This window comes from Sminthopsis crassicaudata, chromosome 4, assembly GCF_048593235.1.
Source record: "Sminthopsis crassicaudata isolate SCR6 chromosome 4, ASM4859323v1, whole genome shotgun sequence".
NCBI classification, from domain to species: domain Eukaryota; kingdom Metazoa; phylum Chordata; class Mammalia; order Dasyuromorphia; family Dasyuridae; genus Sminthopsis; species Sminthopsis crassicaudata.
In genome coordinates, this window is record NC_133620.1 from 431,168,689 (window position 1) to 431,183,861 (window position 15,173).

Sequence of the window (15,173 nt, forward strand, 5' to 3'; positions counted from 1 at the left end):
CCACGGGAGCAACCGGTGTACGTGGGGAAGCTCCCCCGGTCCAGTGACTCAGAATTGCAGCGCACGGCGGGGAGCGATTTCTAGCCCCTCTTTCATCGGGACCCCAACCCGGCCTCTAGTGAAGGGGAAAGCCGCCCAGCTGTTTCTGATTCATTCACACTCAGCGTAGCTCCGCCCGAGGGGGTGAGGGAGAAGCCGGTTGGGAGAGCTAAGAGAAAGTGAGAGCTGCTAATCCTGAAGATAGAGGAGGAGAGACCGCGGACTCCTCCAGAAACGGCGCGGTCTGACCCCCGCCCCTTTCCCCGTTAGACACTTGATACCACGGTCCCCTCTTCCCCTGGCCGGAGCTCGGCTCCAGGAGAACAGGTCGAGCCCTTCCCGGGTCCCCCGCTTCCCCAGCGCTCGGGTCACAGAATTGTAGCCTTAGCGCAGCCGCCGGCTGGGAGTGGGAGAGTCAGTGGAAGAGGAGGAATGGGTTAGTGAGACAGTCCCTTTTCGACGGCCTCCGGGGAGTCTTGAGAGTCACTCAGCGGGCTCGGGAGCGGGAGGGTGGACAGAGGTTCTGAAGAAAAGTAGAGGGACCTTGGGAGCCCAGGTTTCGGATTAGCGGGGCTGAGAGCCGCCCCGGCAATAGCGCCCCTGTTGGCAGTGCTGAACTCGATTTTCCGCATCTGCCTGTGGCAGTTCTACTCATCCCGCGGCGTGGGGGGGGAGAAAGAGCCTGCGAGTTCTGGCCGCGTTTCCCTCTTCCTCTCTAGTTGCGCCGAGACTTAGGGGTCGGGGGGGGAAAGTCCACAGCCCCGGCTCCCCCCCTCTCCAAGCGCTGCGCTGCTCCCCGCAAGAGCAGATTAGGGAGGGAGGGGCGCTAGGACCCGGGGACGCGGCGTCCACCCGGCCCGGGCGCTCGGGGCGCATGGAGTGAGCTGCACCGCCCCGTCCCGTCTCGCCGGAGCAGGTGGGGGGCACAGCGCAGAAGGGGAGTGGGAGGAGGGAGGCGGGGGCAACGGCAGCGGCGACACCTGGGGTGGTGGAGCGCTCCTCTGCTCGGGGCCCCAGGCGGGGCCGCCCAGAGGGCCGCGCGTGTCCCTGGCCGCAGCCCCGCCCGGCGCCGTCCAATGAGAGCCCGCGGCCAGAGGGGTTGTCCGCACCGCCCGGCCCCGCAGCCCCACTCGGCGCAGCGCCGCCGACCCCCGGACACCGCACCCTGGCTAGAGCGCGCCGCCAGCCGCGGCCAGCTCCCGGCCTCCGGCCCCGGACAGCACGCCCCAAGACAGCCCTCCGCGCCGCTCGCAGCTCCGCGGAGCCTGGAGTCACGCTGCTGACCCCGACTCCGGCCTCAGCCCGGTGGGCACAGCTGTCCTGACCACTGCGCGGCGCGGTCCCGGGCCACTGGAGCCCAGATAACTGGCGCCCACCCGGGCGCCCCACTGTCGGTGCGGTCCATGGGTCCCTGCTAGTGGGAGGTTGGGACAGCTTGAGGGTCACCCCAGCTGGGGTCCGGTCCCCGCGCCCCCGGCTCTGCGCTCCGCCCCACCCCGGGACGCGCAGGGGGAGAGCCCTCGGGGAGCTATGCTGAGCCAGGGCAGGACGGAGGAAGCCGCGCAGCTCCTCCGTAGGCGAGCCCGGCTCCCTGTTCCCGCCTCCGCCCCGGCGCCCAGATACCCAGCCCGGGCAGCAGCCCCCGACGGCCCCGGAGTCCCTGCCCGCTTTGGGCTCGCCTGCCTGCTGCTGCTGCTGCTTACGCTGCCGCCCCGCATAGATGCGTCCTGGTGGTGAGTGTCGGTTGAGAGGGATGTGAGACCAGGTGGGGCGGGGACCACTAGAGGAGTGAAAAGGAAAGGCTGCTCGCTCCTCCGGCTCGGGCCGGCCCCCTGGGAGCGGACCGCACTTGGCTTTCCGTGTCCCAGAGCTTTTTCCCGAGGGGACCCGGCTTTGGTGGCCCGAGGACTCTCGGAGGAGTTACTGGAGCTTTGCCCGGGGCAGAGCGAGCCTCTGCTTTTTCTCTTCAGCCTGGAGACCGAGGCCGGAGCTGCCAATTTCACTCAGGGGCAAAGGGAGAAGGGGAAAGCTGGGTAACTCCTCATCTCCTTCTTCAGCATCCACCCCAATTTATAAAAGAAACCCTCCCGAGTATGGTAACTGCTCTCAATCAGTTTGGTGAATGAGGAGAAATTAACCTGAATCAAAATTATGTACTTAAAGTTTGGGTTTTGTTTCTGTTTTTTATAATTTTGGTTTGCATAATCCGGGAATCTGATTCAATCCTTCCGGAAAGGATGGTTGTTGAAAGTATCCCATCCATTTCCTTTTTTCTTTTACTCCCTTCCCCCTTCCACCCCTGCCCCCCACTTTTCTAGGGCAGAGGTCTCTGTCTCATCCCTGGGAAAACTGTGTTCCATCTCTTCTGGATCTCCCCACCTCCGTCCCAGCCTCTCATCCCATAAAGGGCACAATCCCTTTAAAAATCTATTAGAGGTCCATTTTTCCACGTACTTCTCCCTCCAACACACGTCTCTAATGGAGCTTTACCCACGGGGAAAAGCTGTTCTCTGCCTCCAGTCAAAGATGGTCTAACTGGCCTCGGTCTTCATTCTCCCCCTCCCCAATAAACTTACATAGGAATAGAAGCCAAATAGCACTCTGCACAGGAATAGCACCTCTCTACCCATACCCACTTCCCTTTCCTCCCAGAATACCCCTCTTTTTCTTACCATACCCTCCCCTGTGGCTTTCCCCCTTGTCTGAGTCTTGGCTGGAAGAATTAGGATGGGGGTTGGAGTAGCAGACTGAGGGGCCATGAAGTTCTGCTAGAGATCCCTATCATTTCAAGATGCTCAGCCCCCCATCCACCACCCCCCTTTTTCCTGTTTCAGAAAAATCTCTCTTTTGGATCTTTTTATCTCTGCATGTTGGGGAAAGGAGGGGGTTCTGGATGGGGGAACCATATTGCATTGGTATCTTACATCTGGCTTGAAGCATTCCTTTACAAAAGGGAAGATGGAGAAGGGGGTGGGGGTGGGAAGGAGCAAAGCTTTTGAAAGTTCAGGGTTGAGATCAAAACGGACCTTCAGAAGGCCTAGGCTGTCTACTGGCTCAGATCCGGAAAGGCTGCCTCCCTCACCTCAGATCTCCCCTACACGAACACTTCCCCGAAATAGGAGAGGGCATTTCTGTCCAGTCTGTCAAGGTTCCTGAGTACCCTTGTCTGGCCCCCACCAAGGAAAATTGCCTTGGAGGGCACAGCCTGAATGTTTGAATAAGGAGGGGTCAGCACTCAAATGGTTCTTAGTTGTGCTGGTGATTTCCCCCCCAATTGTAGACCTTGCTGGGGTTCATATTGGGGTCTCCCCATTGGGACCATATCTTAGAGATTCATGGCTATTCTCACCACTTTCCCTTCCTTCTTCCTCTTTGTACACATGATTCACATTAAAGAATCTTTGAAGAATCCTGAGTGGAGGCTGAGTAGGGTAAAGCCTCATTCAAGTATAGGGAAAGATGTGGAAGGGGCATACAGCTCCCCCAAGGAGCCAGGGGCTGGGGGCAGGACTATCAAGGAAGGCTGGCTTTTGTAGCCTTACATCCTTTCTGTCCATCTTTAGCTCCTGACTACTGTCTTTAACATACGATGGGCAGCCACTTTTTCAATGCCAATTTTCCACAAATTACAAGAGTCCTGGCCCTATTTTCTCTATTTAAAAAGCAAAAAATGATAGCAAGCCCTTGGGGAAACATCTAATTGCCCACTGGAAAGGACATGATTCATACCCAGAGATCTTCTCTAGAGTAGAAGGAAGGAGAAAGTTCCCTGAATTCATAACCTTAGGATAGGAAGTAGAGAAGGGGAATATAAACCCTCAGCAGGTGCAATCTGTTATCATGAATTTCCTAGAATAATGAGACAGAAAGGAGGAAAGAATAGGGAAGCCTTAGAAAGATTAGCTCCCTGAGGAAATCAAAATAATAAAATGAAAAAATAAAGATGGAGGGGAATAAAAATATTATATTTATTTTGAAGACCTCATAAACACCCACCTTATATAGATAAGTGTAGCACACTTGGGGCCACAGAAAGATCTTGAGAAAGGAGAAACAGGGTAGAGGATCTCTGTCTTCAGGGATACAGGATGTCTCATTTCCAAAGAAACTAACTATATATGGATAGAATTTATAGATGATAGAGTCAGGAAGGTAGGTTTTGTCTAGAGTCCCAGAGAGAGGTCATGGGTCAGGTTTGAAAGGACAAGAACAGGAATCCTTATCATGGAAATGAGAAGGCAGGATCTAGAGGTAGAAAGGATCTGGAAGTCTAGAGATGAGGAAGATAAGGATAGAAAGAAGATGAGGATGGGGAGAAAGTGTTAGCAGCTGGGACCCAAGGAGGATCACAGCAAGATCTAGAAGAAAACCTGAAGATAGGGGCAGTGGTAGGGTCTGGGAGAGCTCAGAGGAACTGAATGGCTATCTTCTTCTGGACAGGAAGGGTGGAGGACAATAGGAATAGCTGCTCCCCATCTCACTGAGGACTGACGGAACAAGAAAGACCAGTGTGGGCCGAATCAAAAGGGATTAAAGCTAGACAGCAGAAAGAACTTTCCTGACATGGCACAGCCCATTACAACCAACGTTGTCTCATGATGTGGTAGTGTTTCTCCAAGCTTGGATGCCCCCAAATCCTCGTCCCCAGAGCAATATTCCCAAGCCAAGCTAGGAGAATGAAGTGGTATTGGGAAAGGGACCAGCTCCAACTCCGACTGTCTCATGTCTCTCCTCTCCAAACAAAGCATCTCAGTGGTGGGTGTAACTCTGGGTCTGTGCGTCAGGCAGTCCCTCCCAGGCCAGGCCTGAGGAGTTTATTTTGTTTGTTCCTGGAAGCTGTTGCTCTGATGGACAGAACCAGGGATGCTGATTCCATGGGATTTGTGAGCAGCCGGCCCTCTCTGTCTTTCCCTCCCTGGGGGACAGATGGGTCCCATCAGCCTGGCCGGCCACACTCACCAGAAGGCATCTGGCTTTGGCTGTGTTTGTTTGATTTGGTTTTGCCAGTGGTGATTCCAACTCAGGGGTGGAGATCCTATGGTGGGAATGATTGGGACTGAGGTGGGGGAAGGGGGAGAAGGGGATAGAGTACACAGGACCTGAGATGTCATAAACACCCCCTTGCTCCCCACCAGACTCTGGGGCTGCTCCCAAACCACAGTCTTATTCACAGCTCTGGCTTCTCTGGCAGCCAGGGATGTCTGCAAGAGTGCCTGACTCCCACCTGCTCTGGACAGGGCTCTTGACCCTGAGATAAGAGGCACATAAAAAACCCCTTTGGGTTTTTATTCATTACAAAGGAGGAGAGTTATGACATGCTTTCCGAGGTAGGTGAGCTTGGGGAATGAGAGAAGAATGGAGCCAAATTGGAGAGAAAGAGGCAAATGTAAGCAGAGATCCTGGACTTGTGGTGAGCTTATGGGTGGAAGGAAGCAGGACTGTACCTCTGGGAATGTGCAGTTGAATATAATTGGGAAAAACCTCTACCTAGCTGAAATCACCTTCCTGTCCCTTCACCAGCTCAGCCAAGCCTCAGGCATGTCATAGCTGGCATAGTGCTGAGCTGATGGGAATGGAGACTGGAATTTGGGGTGTGGGAACCGCTTTGAAGCAAAATCTCTGCCTGTACAGCAATCCCAGGGCACGGTGCCCTTTGGTTTGGCCTGCGAAGGAGGGGACAGGGACTTTAAAAGCCATTTCACCACAGTAAAAGGGGAAGAATATGCCTGTTCAGGAAGTGGAGATCCCACGGTGGGAAGGGGAAGGTGGAGCAAGAGGGCACAGGGCCAGCCTGGCTGGTAGGATTCCTGATGACAAAAGAAAGAGGGAAGAGTAGGGTTAGAAGGGAAGGTCTCTTTTCCTTAGCTTGGAATTGGGACCATTGGTTTCCCAACCAGATCCCGAAGCATCCCTGTGTTATGAACCTTGCCACAGGCTGCCATTCACTGCCCTTGCAAGGAACTCCACTCCCGCTATCATTCATTTCTATTTTTGCCTTCCGTCCTTGTCCAGGATAGGCAGGGAGACAGTTCAGGGAAAGCCCATGGGGATCTTCAAGTCATCCATGACTTGTCTCAGTCACATTTTGAACACAGGCCCAGTGTATCATCCTGGTCTCTTATTGTCCCGGTGTTTTTGTTCTCCAGAATCATTAGCATTCTTCAAATAAACCAGCTGCAGCTACCTGGGACATAGACTTTAGTATGGGTGTTAGACTTGAGCATTTGGCTTGGATAATAACAGATTATTGTCTGTGACAAGAATTCAGTGAGGGGAATGGTTTCCGTCGAAGGAGACTTCTACCTTGTTTTTGTGTGCCATATTATAGATATTCTCTAGACTAGAAAAAGCCAGGTAATACGGTGAATAGAGTACTGGATTTAGGGAGAAAAAAATCCGAGTACAAATTCTCTTTTACACACTTTCTTAGCTGGATAACCCAGGATAGGCTATTTTACCTCCCAGCCTCATTTCTTCATCTAGAAAATAGGTATAATAGCCCTGATCTCATAAGGTGGTTGTGAGGATCAAATAAAATAATAGGCATAAAGTGCTTTGTGAATCTTAGAGCTCTATATAAATGCTAGCTCATGATGATGATGATTATCACTGACACTAGTGGAAGTAGGGGCAGGATGAATATTGGGATGGGGAGTTGTATGAGAAGGGAACATCCACCCCCCCCCCAGAGCTAGAGAACTGACCCTTCCCTTGGTCCCCCCAATTTATTGCTGAAGCTGAGTGAGACTCTTGAGCTGACCCAGTTTGAGGCACCCCCTGCAATGCTGTGCCCTCCACTCCCTGCAGGTATATCGGGGCACTGGGGGCCCGGGTGATCTGTGACAACATCCCCGGGCTGGTGAGCCGGCAACGCCAGTTGTGCCAGCGCTATCCTGACATCATGCGCTCCCTGGGTGAGGGTGCCCGGGATTGGATCCGCGAGTGCCAGCACCAGTTCCGTCATCACCGCTGGAACTGCACAACTCTGGACCGCGACCACACCGTCTTTGGCCGGGTTATGCTCAGAAGTAGGGTGCCCTTCTTTTTACACTTTCCTTTTTTCCTTCCATCCTTCTCTTTCTATCTTGTTCCCTTCTCTCCATGGCCTCTGGGTGGCAAGTGGAAGGGGAGATTATTCCTCCCCCTCCAGGGGTGAATCATAAATATAGAGCTGGAAATGACCTTAGAAGTCATTTAACCCAATGGCAGTTCATGTTAAAAATAAGACTCACAGAAATTAAGTGGATTGCCCATGGTCCCAAGAGGTAACAAGGGTCAAGAGTGGGAATCAAACAGATCCTGGGACTTCAGACCCAACACTAGAGCGGGAGTGTCCGACTCAAAGAGCTGCATACTGATTTGCCTGTGCATTCTCTTGTTTGGGTTTCCTTAGAAAACCACAAACTAACATTATCTGTGCTATATTTTATTTTTATTTATTTTATCAAACATTTCCCAGTTACATTTTAATCTGGTTCCTGCAGCAATCGGAGATTTTGCTGGCACAGAGTTTGATATCTTTGGCACTGGACTTGGAGTTTAGAAAGCCAGAGTTTGATATCCCTCTCAGACATTGTTAGCGTTGGGACTCTGGATCAGAACCTAATCGTTCTCATCTCATTTGCAAAATTGGGAAAATGGACCCCATTTTGTAGGATTGTTGAGAAGCTCAAATGTCAATCTATTTCAATATTATATATGCATGTGTGTATGCATATAAATATCTATATTAAATATGCATGTTCATATATACATACAGCTTTGAAAACCTTAAAACAATGTAAATATTAAGGATCATAATAATGATGATGATTATGTGAATCTGGCTGAGAATGGGCCCTCAGTTCTGGCTTCCTGCTCAGCATTTCTTCCCATTGGCTATAATCCCTCTTCTTAACCCCATGGACAAGAGACCCTCTAAAATCCATGTGCTAGGGGCTTGAAAGATCCACAGATTCCCTAGACACACTCTAGATTTCTATTTCTCCCAGCTCTGAGTTATGTTAAATAAAGGAGTATTTAGGGGTCAGGCAATGTTTCCTGCTTCCCTACTGGCCCTTGCAATCCCTCTATCCATTTCAGAGCTAGGGACCAGGGAGGGGGTATCCTGCCCCCACCCAGCGCTGGCAGTAATGGGAATAAGGGGTAAACAGAAAGGGGATATGTAAATATTTGGAGAATTGTCCTGGCCCCGGCTCAGCAGGGAAAATTAGGCTGGGCTAAACTGGATGATGAGCCAGGAGAAAGACTGAAAGAGGAACAACAGGGAAAGGGAGGGGAAGAGGAGAGATTTCAGCTCTCGGAACTCAGGAGGATATTTAGGTGAAGGAAAAGGGGGAGAAACGAGTCAGCGTCTCTCTAGTCTGATGTCTTCCTCTTTTCCAAGTGTGACTGTGGTCTGGGGCTTCAGTATTAGAACTGTCCAGACCTCTGAAGAAGTCTCTGGTTCTCATGTAGCAGCTACAGACAGGACAGTCTTCCAGCACGAAGGAAGAAGAAGGGAGGAGAGGTACTTTGTCTAATAATGATTCAGAGTCAAGTGTGATATGATGATGAGAATACTATTCAAAGAAAAGTAAAATTAGAAGAGCTGGTCCTCTCACTCCCAGAGACACTCCAGGGTGCTGCTTATTGGTGCCAGATAGCACTGAATAAATCCCTTTCTTTTTCTAGGACTCAGTTCTCTCTTCTGTAAAATGGGGAGATTGGCCCAGCTGGTCCCTAAAGGACCTTAGCAACTCAAAATTCTAGGATCCTCTGATGTAGTATTTTTAGGTTTGCAAAGTATCTTCACAATAAACCTTCCAGATAGAGAACAGTTATTATCCCTATTTTATAGATGAGGAAACAAGTCTAGAAAGTAAGTTGTGATTACATATTAATTAAAATAATTAAGTAATTACATCTTAATTACATCATGACTCATAAATACAAAACTAGTGAGCCTGATTCCAAACCCAGAGCTAATCTCTAAGGGGTTAGGAGTTAGTCTGATTGAAGGGATGGACAGACATACGTGCCCAGAAACCATGAGGTGTGTTAGGGAGTTCTGGTGAAGATTGGTGCTCGGGGAAGTCGAGGAGGGACTCCGAGCAAGGGGGACTTCTGGAAGGAGGTGAGTGTATGGAATCCTTGGGGGAAATCAAAGGATGAAGATAGTCCTGGGCCTTTTCTCTAAACCCCTCCTTCCCGCCCCACTCTAGGCAGCCGGGAGGCGGCTTTTGTGTACGCCATCTCGTCGGCCGGCGTGGTGCACGCCATCACTCGGGCCTGCAGCCAGGGAGAGCTCAGCGTGTGCAGCTGTGACCCTTACACACGTGGTCGCGACCGAGACCAGCGGGGAGACTTTGACTGGGGTGGCTGCAGTGACAACATCCACTATGGGGTCCGCTTTGCCAAGGCCTTTGTGGATGCTAAGGAGAAGAGGCTCAAGGACGCCCGAGCCCTCATGAACTTGCACAACAACCGCTGTGGCCGGACGGTCAGTCTATACCTGTCTGGGTGGGGACAGCTCAGCCCGGGGCTCAACTGGAGAGTCCCCCCTTCCCAGTTCAGTCCCAGCTATTTGTTAAAGACCTGCTATGTGCCAAGTCCTAAAATAGGTGTGGAAACGGACAAAATGAAACAGTTCCTGCCTTTAAGAGGTTTATGTTCTGCTAGAAATACTGGGAAAACAAATGAAATTTGTATATGCTTAAAAAAAAAGAAGAGAGTAGCATACATTAGTTCAATTAATTAAGGGGAAGATTCCAGACAGTGTGACAGTAAGTTCTGGCTTGTCTGGCATAGATTACTGGATCACAGACTTAGATCTGGAAGGAAACTTAGAGGTCCCTCAGCCCAGGCCCTGAATTTTATGGAATTGTATAAAAAAGTAAGGCTCAGACTTCTTTCAGCTCCTACAGGGTGGGAACTCGGTATCTCATTGGAGCCCCACTCCAGCACTCTTCCTATTGTGTTAGGAGGCAGCTGCCAAAGGAGGTTAGAGAAGGAAGTCTGTGAATTAGATGGTGGAGAAAACCTTCCCAGAAGTAAAATCTTGAAGAGTTTGGAGCTAATGGGTGCTCCTTGAAGCCAGACTGTTTCACTTTTTACTTTGCACCCAGCCTACGGCTTGGTCCAAGTAGGCTCTTAATAAATGTTTGTTGATTAATTGGATAGAGGAAATAATTCCTAACCTTCCTATTCCCCAGTTTTATTGCTCTATACATCAAGCCTTTTCTTTGTTGTTGCTCCTTATCTCCCCTCTCTTTCTCTATATCTCCTTTTCTATCCCTTCCTTCTCTCTCCCCCTCTCCCTTTTTTCTCTACCTCTCCCTCCCTTTCTTCTCCTCCTCCTCCTCCTTCTTCTTTTCCTTCTTTTCTTTCTTCCTTACTCTCCTCCTCTTCTTCCTTTCTCTCTTTCTCCCCTCTCTCCCTTTTCCCTTTCCCCCCCTCTCTCCCTGCCCCTTTCTCCTACTCTCCTCTATTTCTCTCTGTCTGTCTCTCCTTTGTCTCAGGCTCCCTGTCTCTCTCTCTCTCTGTGTCTCTCTGTTTCCCTCCCCTCTACCCCTCTATCTTGGGTTATCCATCCTATGGATGGCAAGCTCTGACCCTTTGCCTTTTCCCTCCCTCTTCAGGCTGTCCGTCGATTCCTAAAGCTGGAGTGTAAGTGCCATGGAGTTAGTGGCTCCTGTACGCTTCGCACCTGTTGGCACGCACTCTCCGACTTCCGCCGGACTGGTGACTACCTGCGGAGGCGCTACGATGGGGCCGTGCAGGTGACCGCCACCCAGGATGGTGCCAACTTTACTGCTGCCCGTCAGGGCTATCGCCATGCCACACGGGCTGACCTTGTCTACTTTGACAATTCCCCAGACTACTGTGTTCTGGACAAGGCTGCCGGTGAGTTAGGTAGAACCAGATGCAGAGGGAAAATGGGAAAAGAGAACAACTTTCCAGCTTTGAATATGGGGAACTAAGCTAGTCCATTGCTGTCCAGTAGATTGGGGTTACAAAAAGGAACCCCAGAAGGATTTGGAAGCACCAGCTTATTATCAAACCTAAGAATAATCAGGGAAGGAGGCCCCATTACACAGCCAACATCCCCCACTAATAGGTACTGAATACCTGCAATGGGCCCAAATGGTCAAGGTGAGATTTAAGCCTGGGCCTTACAGGGATAAGGGATAAGGAGAAGGAGAGAGAGGAGGAGGAAGGGGTTCCAGGAACCCTTCCTTTGGGAAATGGCCCTGCAGCTTAATAGTTAGAGGGTATTCCAGGAGAGGAGGAGGGTGGGGAGGGAAGCACTAGGCAAGTTTAGGCAACAGTTTAAGTATAATGGAGACTCCCTATAAGGCACAGAGGTGAAGTCTGAAGGCAGACTTGGTGAGCCATATTGCAGAGTGCCTAAAATAGCAATTTTCTCAGGGCTTTGCCTCTTGCATTAAAAAAAATAAAAATAGAATGAGAACATATTGAAGGATTAATCACAGGAAAGGAGAAATCCAAGGGGATGCTCTCTGTCCCAACTAGGTATTTCAGCTTTCTAGCAGTTGCTCTCTGGGCAGTTGGCGATGGACAGTGGAGAGCTGCTCTTCATCTGCAGCAGAGTTTGGGTTTGATTCGGTGGCTTAGGGATGAAGGTCAGCTAGCAGGTGGGACTTCTAGACTGCTGCAATGTTGCTGGAACTGTCACCTCGTGAGGTTGTAGAGTCTTTCCCCAGAGCCTTTTAGTATTTTAAGAAAAGAGGAAGTAATCATCTCTCCCATCGTGGCGGATACTACTGTGCCTCAGAGGAAGCCTGAAGGAGCCTGTCTCAGTTTCAGTAACTGTAAATCTGGGACACCCAGCACCTCATCACCCCCCTATATCCCCCAGTTACTGCCACGAGGGTCTTTTCTGCAGGCAAAGCTGCTATAGTTGGAGGAGGAGAGAGGTGAGGGGAAGGTGAACAAGTCCGCTAGCTGCTTGCCTCTGTTTGTTTTTGCCCATCGCTGTCGTTCTTGGAGAGTGAAATGGTTTGGAGCAAAACTGGGCATAGAAGCAGGGTGGGGCCTTGCCTGAGAGACAGAGAGGGCAGTGTTTGTCCTTTGCAGGGTGCCTGAAAGGGGGTTCCTGGGGAAGAATGGGGTGGGGAAGATCTTCTGACTTTCCCATCCAATGTAGTCCTCTGGTTTGGGATTTTCTTCATCGAGCACTTTCTATGTATAAAGCGTCATGCCAAATGCTAGGTTCTGGTTTATCTTTGGGGCTCTCAAATCCTTTTTCTGGGCCCGGTGAACAAGCTGTAACATCACACCTAAAAATCACACTGGATAAGGTGTGGCAGATTGTTATTTTCATTATTTTAGGGCCAAGACAATCACCCAGTTTCCTGGGGAATTGTGATGATTTTTGAAATGGCAGCAAAGGCTAATGGGGGCTCCGTGGGGTGCAGGTCAGAGACAAATAGTTATGGGGTGTGTAATGGGGTGAAACCTGGAAGTGGAGTTAACTCAGAACCAGATGTTGTTTCCCCAGTGGGGCCATTTTGGTGTGGGGAGCAAAGTGTGGGTGGAGGGACAAGGAATAATTCAGAGGCCTTTTGACCCATCAGATATATTGGGCAAATCCAAACCTGAGGAGGAGGAAAGAGGGAAGTTGGTACAGCATGCATGGGAGTCTCCGGGGTGGTTAACAGCGTAGTCCTGGGCAATTTACTGAACTTCACCGATCTGTGTATTCTTTATGTCGAAACATAGATCACTTTAGACAATCTTTCAGGTATTTTCTACTCTAAATTCTATGATAGAGGTAGATCTATGCATTTATTGGATAATGTGTTACCCACTGGATTTACTAAAATGAAACAATCCCTGCCATCCAGTTTTTATTCTATTGGGACCCACACACTGAGAAGCAATAAAAAGCAAAAGTGCAAAGTCGTTTCCAGTAGGGGGAAGGTGTGTGTGTGTGTGTGTGTGTGTGTGTGTGTGTGTGTGTGTGTGTGTGTGTGTATGTGTCTGTGTGTGTGTAAGAGAGAGACAGAGATAGAGAGGAGGAGGGAGAGAGGGATAGAGAGGAGAGAGGAGGAGGGAGAGAGGGATAAAGAGGAGAGAGAGGAGGAGGAAGGGGTTCCAGGAACCCTTCCTTTGGGAAATGGCCCTTCAGCTGAGTCTTGAAGGAATCCAAGGGTTCCACGAGCCTGAGGTGCGTCCCAAGCATGGGGAACAGCATGTGCGGATCCGGAGCTGCCATGCAAAGGTCAGGTAAGTCTCTCCTGAGGCCAGAGGAGAAAGCCGGGGCCTGCCCTCTGGCAGTGAGGAGGAGGAGGAGGCTCACAGGCAGCCCTTTCCCCCATAGCCGGAGCACACAGGACCCACATTTGTGGTCTCTGGGAAAGTGTCTTAAAGCAAAGGAATATCAGAGCGGTGGGACCTGACCGGGGGAGGGGGGGGGCTTCCTAGAGGAGGCGAGTTCTGGAAGGATTGCAAGTGGGACGTGTGTTGGCGAGAAAAAAGTTCATGAGGGAGAGGTGGCCCGGGTTTGAACCCCAATTCTTATTTGTGGGATCAAAGGCCGCTCGGCTTCTCCAGGGCTCGGGTTTTCTCCTTGGGTGGACGTGGTCTGTGCAGGAAGAGCTCGGCCTCCCTCTGCGAGGCGGGGGACAGGCGGGGAGCCGGGCAGAGCACCCAGGAGTGGAGTGAGAGTTAACCTTTCCTCATCGCCCCCCTCCAGGGTCCCTGGGCACCGCCGGCCGGGTGTGCAGCAAGACGTCTCGAGGGACGGACGGGTGTGAGGTCATGTGCTGCGGCCGCGGCTACGACACGACCCGCGTCACGCGGGTCACCCAGTGCGAGTGCAAGTTCCACTGGTGCTGCGCCGTGCGCTGCAAGGAGTGCCGCGACACCGTGGATGTACACACCTGCAAGGCCCCCAAGAAGGCAGAATGGCTGGACCAGACCTGAGCCGGTGGGCGCGCCGCGCCGGCCCCTCCACCCCGCACCCGCAGACTCAGCAAGATCCTCGCATGCACACCCTGTACCCTGAACCCCCAGCCCCGGGCTGCCGCAGCTTCCGCTGGAGGTGGGCCCCCGGCCTTTGCCCCAAGGGCCTCGAGTGTTGTCCCAAAGGAGGCGGTGACGGGATCCCGAGCAGCCTCCTCCATCCGAGCTCCCACGCCCTGGGGCGAGGGGCCGGATCGTGCCCGAGGAGCGAGGACCTCCGGAGAGACCAGAGCCCACTGTCTTGTTGCCCTTCTCTGGCTTCCTGGCATGTCTTGGGCACCTAGGAGAAAGGACAGCTTTGGGAGGGGGCAGGGGGAGCTGCCAGGATTGGAGGATTGGAGTGGGGGCGGGCCACAGGGAGGTGTCCCTCTGCCCTCCCGAAGTCACTGTTAGACTACAAGTTTTTTTCAGTTCCCCTGAGCCTGGGCCTGCTGGACAAGGGTCAGACCTGCAGGATGGGGGTCCGTCTGTGCTTGTATGTTGCGTCCTGCTGCATATGTGAACAAAGAGATATGTGCATCCACACCCTCCCCATCCATATATATATATATATATGCAAATATATATATATCTCATAAATTTGTATCAGATATCACTGCCTCATGTTATCTGCCGGGTTCTTAGGTGGTGGTCCACTAGTAATGTGCAGAATAGCCACAGCAGATCCTGCCATCAAGTCAAACAATACTTAATCTGCCTCACTTGTGCACTTTGCTTTTTTGTTTTCATTCTGCCCCTGTTGATTGTTTTTCAGGGTGAGCAGGCCCTGGCTTCCAGCCCCCTCCCCAGTCCTCTCCTGTTTTATCTGTAGGGAGAGCGCTTTCCGATATTGTGCCCATTCCCCAGAGCTGGCCTGACATGACAATCAGAGGAAAAGACCTCTAGAGGAGGGTGATGGATTCCCTTTTTCAGGCTTATCATAGGTGCTAGCTAGGAAGAGAGAGACCCATTGGCAAAATCTCAATTAGAAATATCTAAAATATCTGAACAGAAATCCCCTTGATAACATCTAAACAAATGGTAATTTTTTAAATAATCAACAAGAAAAAATCTTAAAAACCAAAGATGTTTCTTTTCTTCACCTTTAAAATAATCCCCAAGAACAAACAATGGAGAAACACGTCTGATGTTGTGACTATGAGCACACCTCCCAGCAGCATCCCAGC

At 51.3% G+C, this 15,173-nt stretch overlaps 2 protein-coding genes across 4 annotated transcripts in view; one reads left to right on the forward strand and one right to left on the reverse strand.

Annotated features, from left to right (window-relative positions):
• Window positions 1-266: 266 nt before the first annotated feature.
• On the forward strand, window positions 267-14,597 carry WNT2B (Wnt family member 2B). 3 transcript variants are annotated; one of them, XM_074263072.1, is made up of 5 exons: window positions 267-366; window positions 6,847-7,067; window positions 9,243-9,520; window positions 10,659-10,923; window positions 13,739-14,597. In XM_074263072.1, the coding sequence occupies exons 2-5, from the start codon at window positions 6,941-6,943 to the stop codon at window positions 13,966-13,968; spliced, it is 900 nt and encodes a 299-aa protein (XP_074119173.1). In that variant the 5' UTR covers window positions 267-366; window positions 6,847-6,940; the 3' UTR covers window positions 13,969-14,597. The 3 variants fall into 3 exon arrangements, with proteins under 3 accessions (XP_074119173.1, XP_074119171.1, XP_074119172.1); XM_074263070.1 differs by lacking the exon at window positions 267-366 and adding an exon at window positions 994-1,772; XM_074263071.1 differs by lacking the exon at window positions 267-366 and adding an exon at window positions 3,237-4,794.
• Window positions 12,881-15,173, reverse strand: part of ST7L (suppression of tumorigenicity 7 like) — an 85,523-nt gene continuing 83,230 nt past the window's right edge. Inside the window, 1 exon segment of the mRNA XM_074263069.1 lies at window positions 12,881-14,287. Coding sequence (XP_074119170.1) covers window positions 14,015-14,287 — 273 coding nt within the window. The 3' untranslated portion in view covers window positions 12,881-14,014.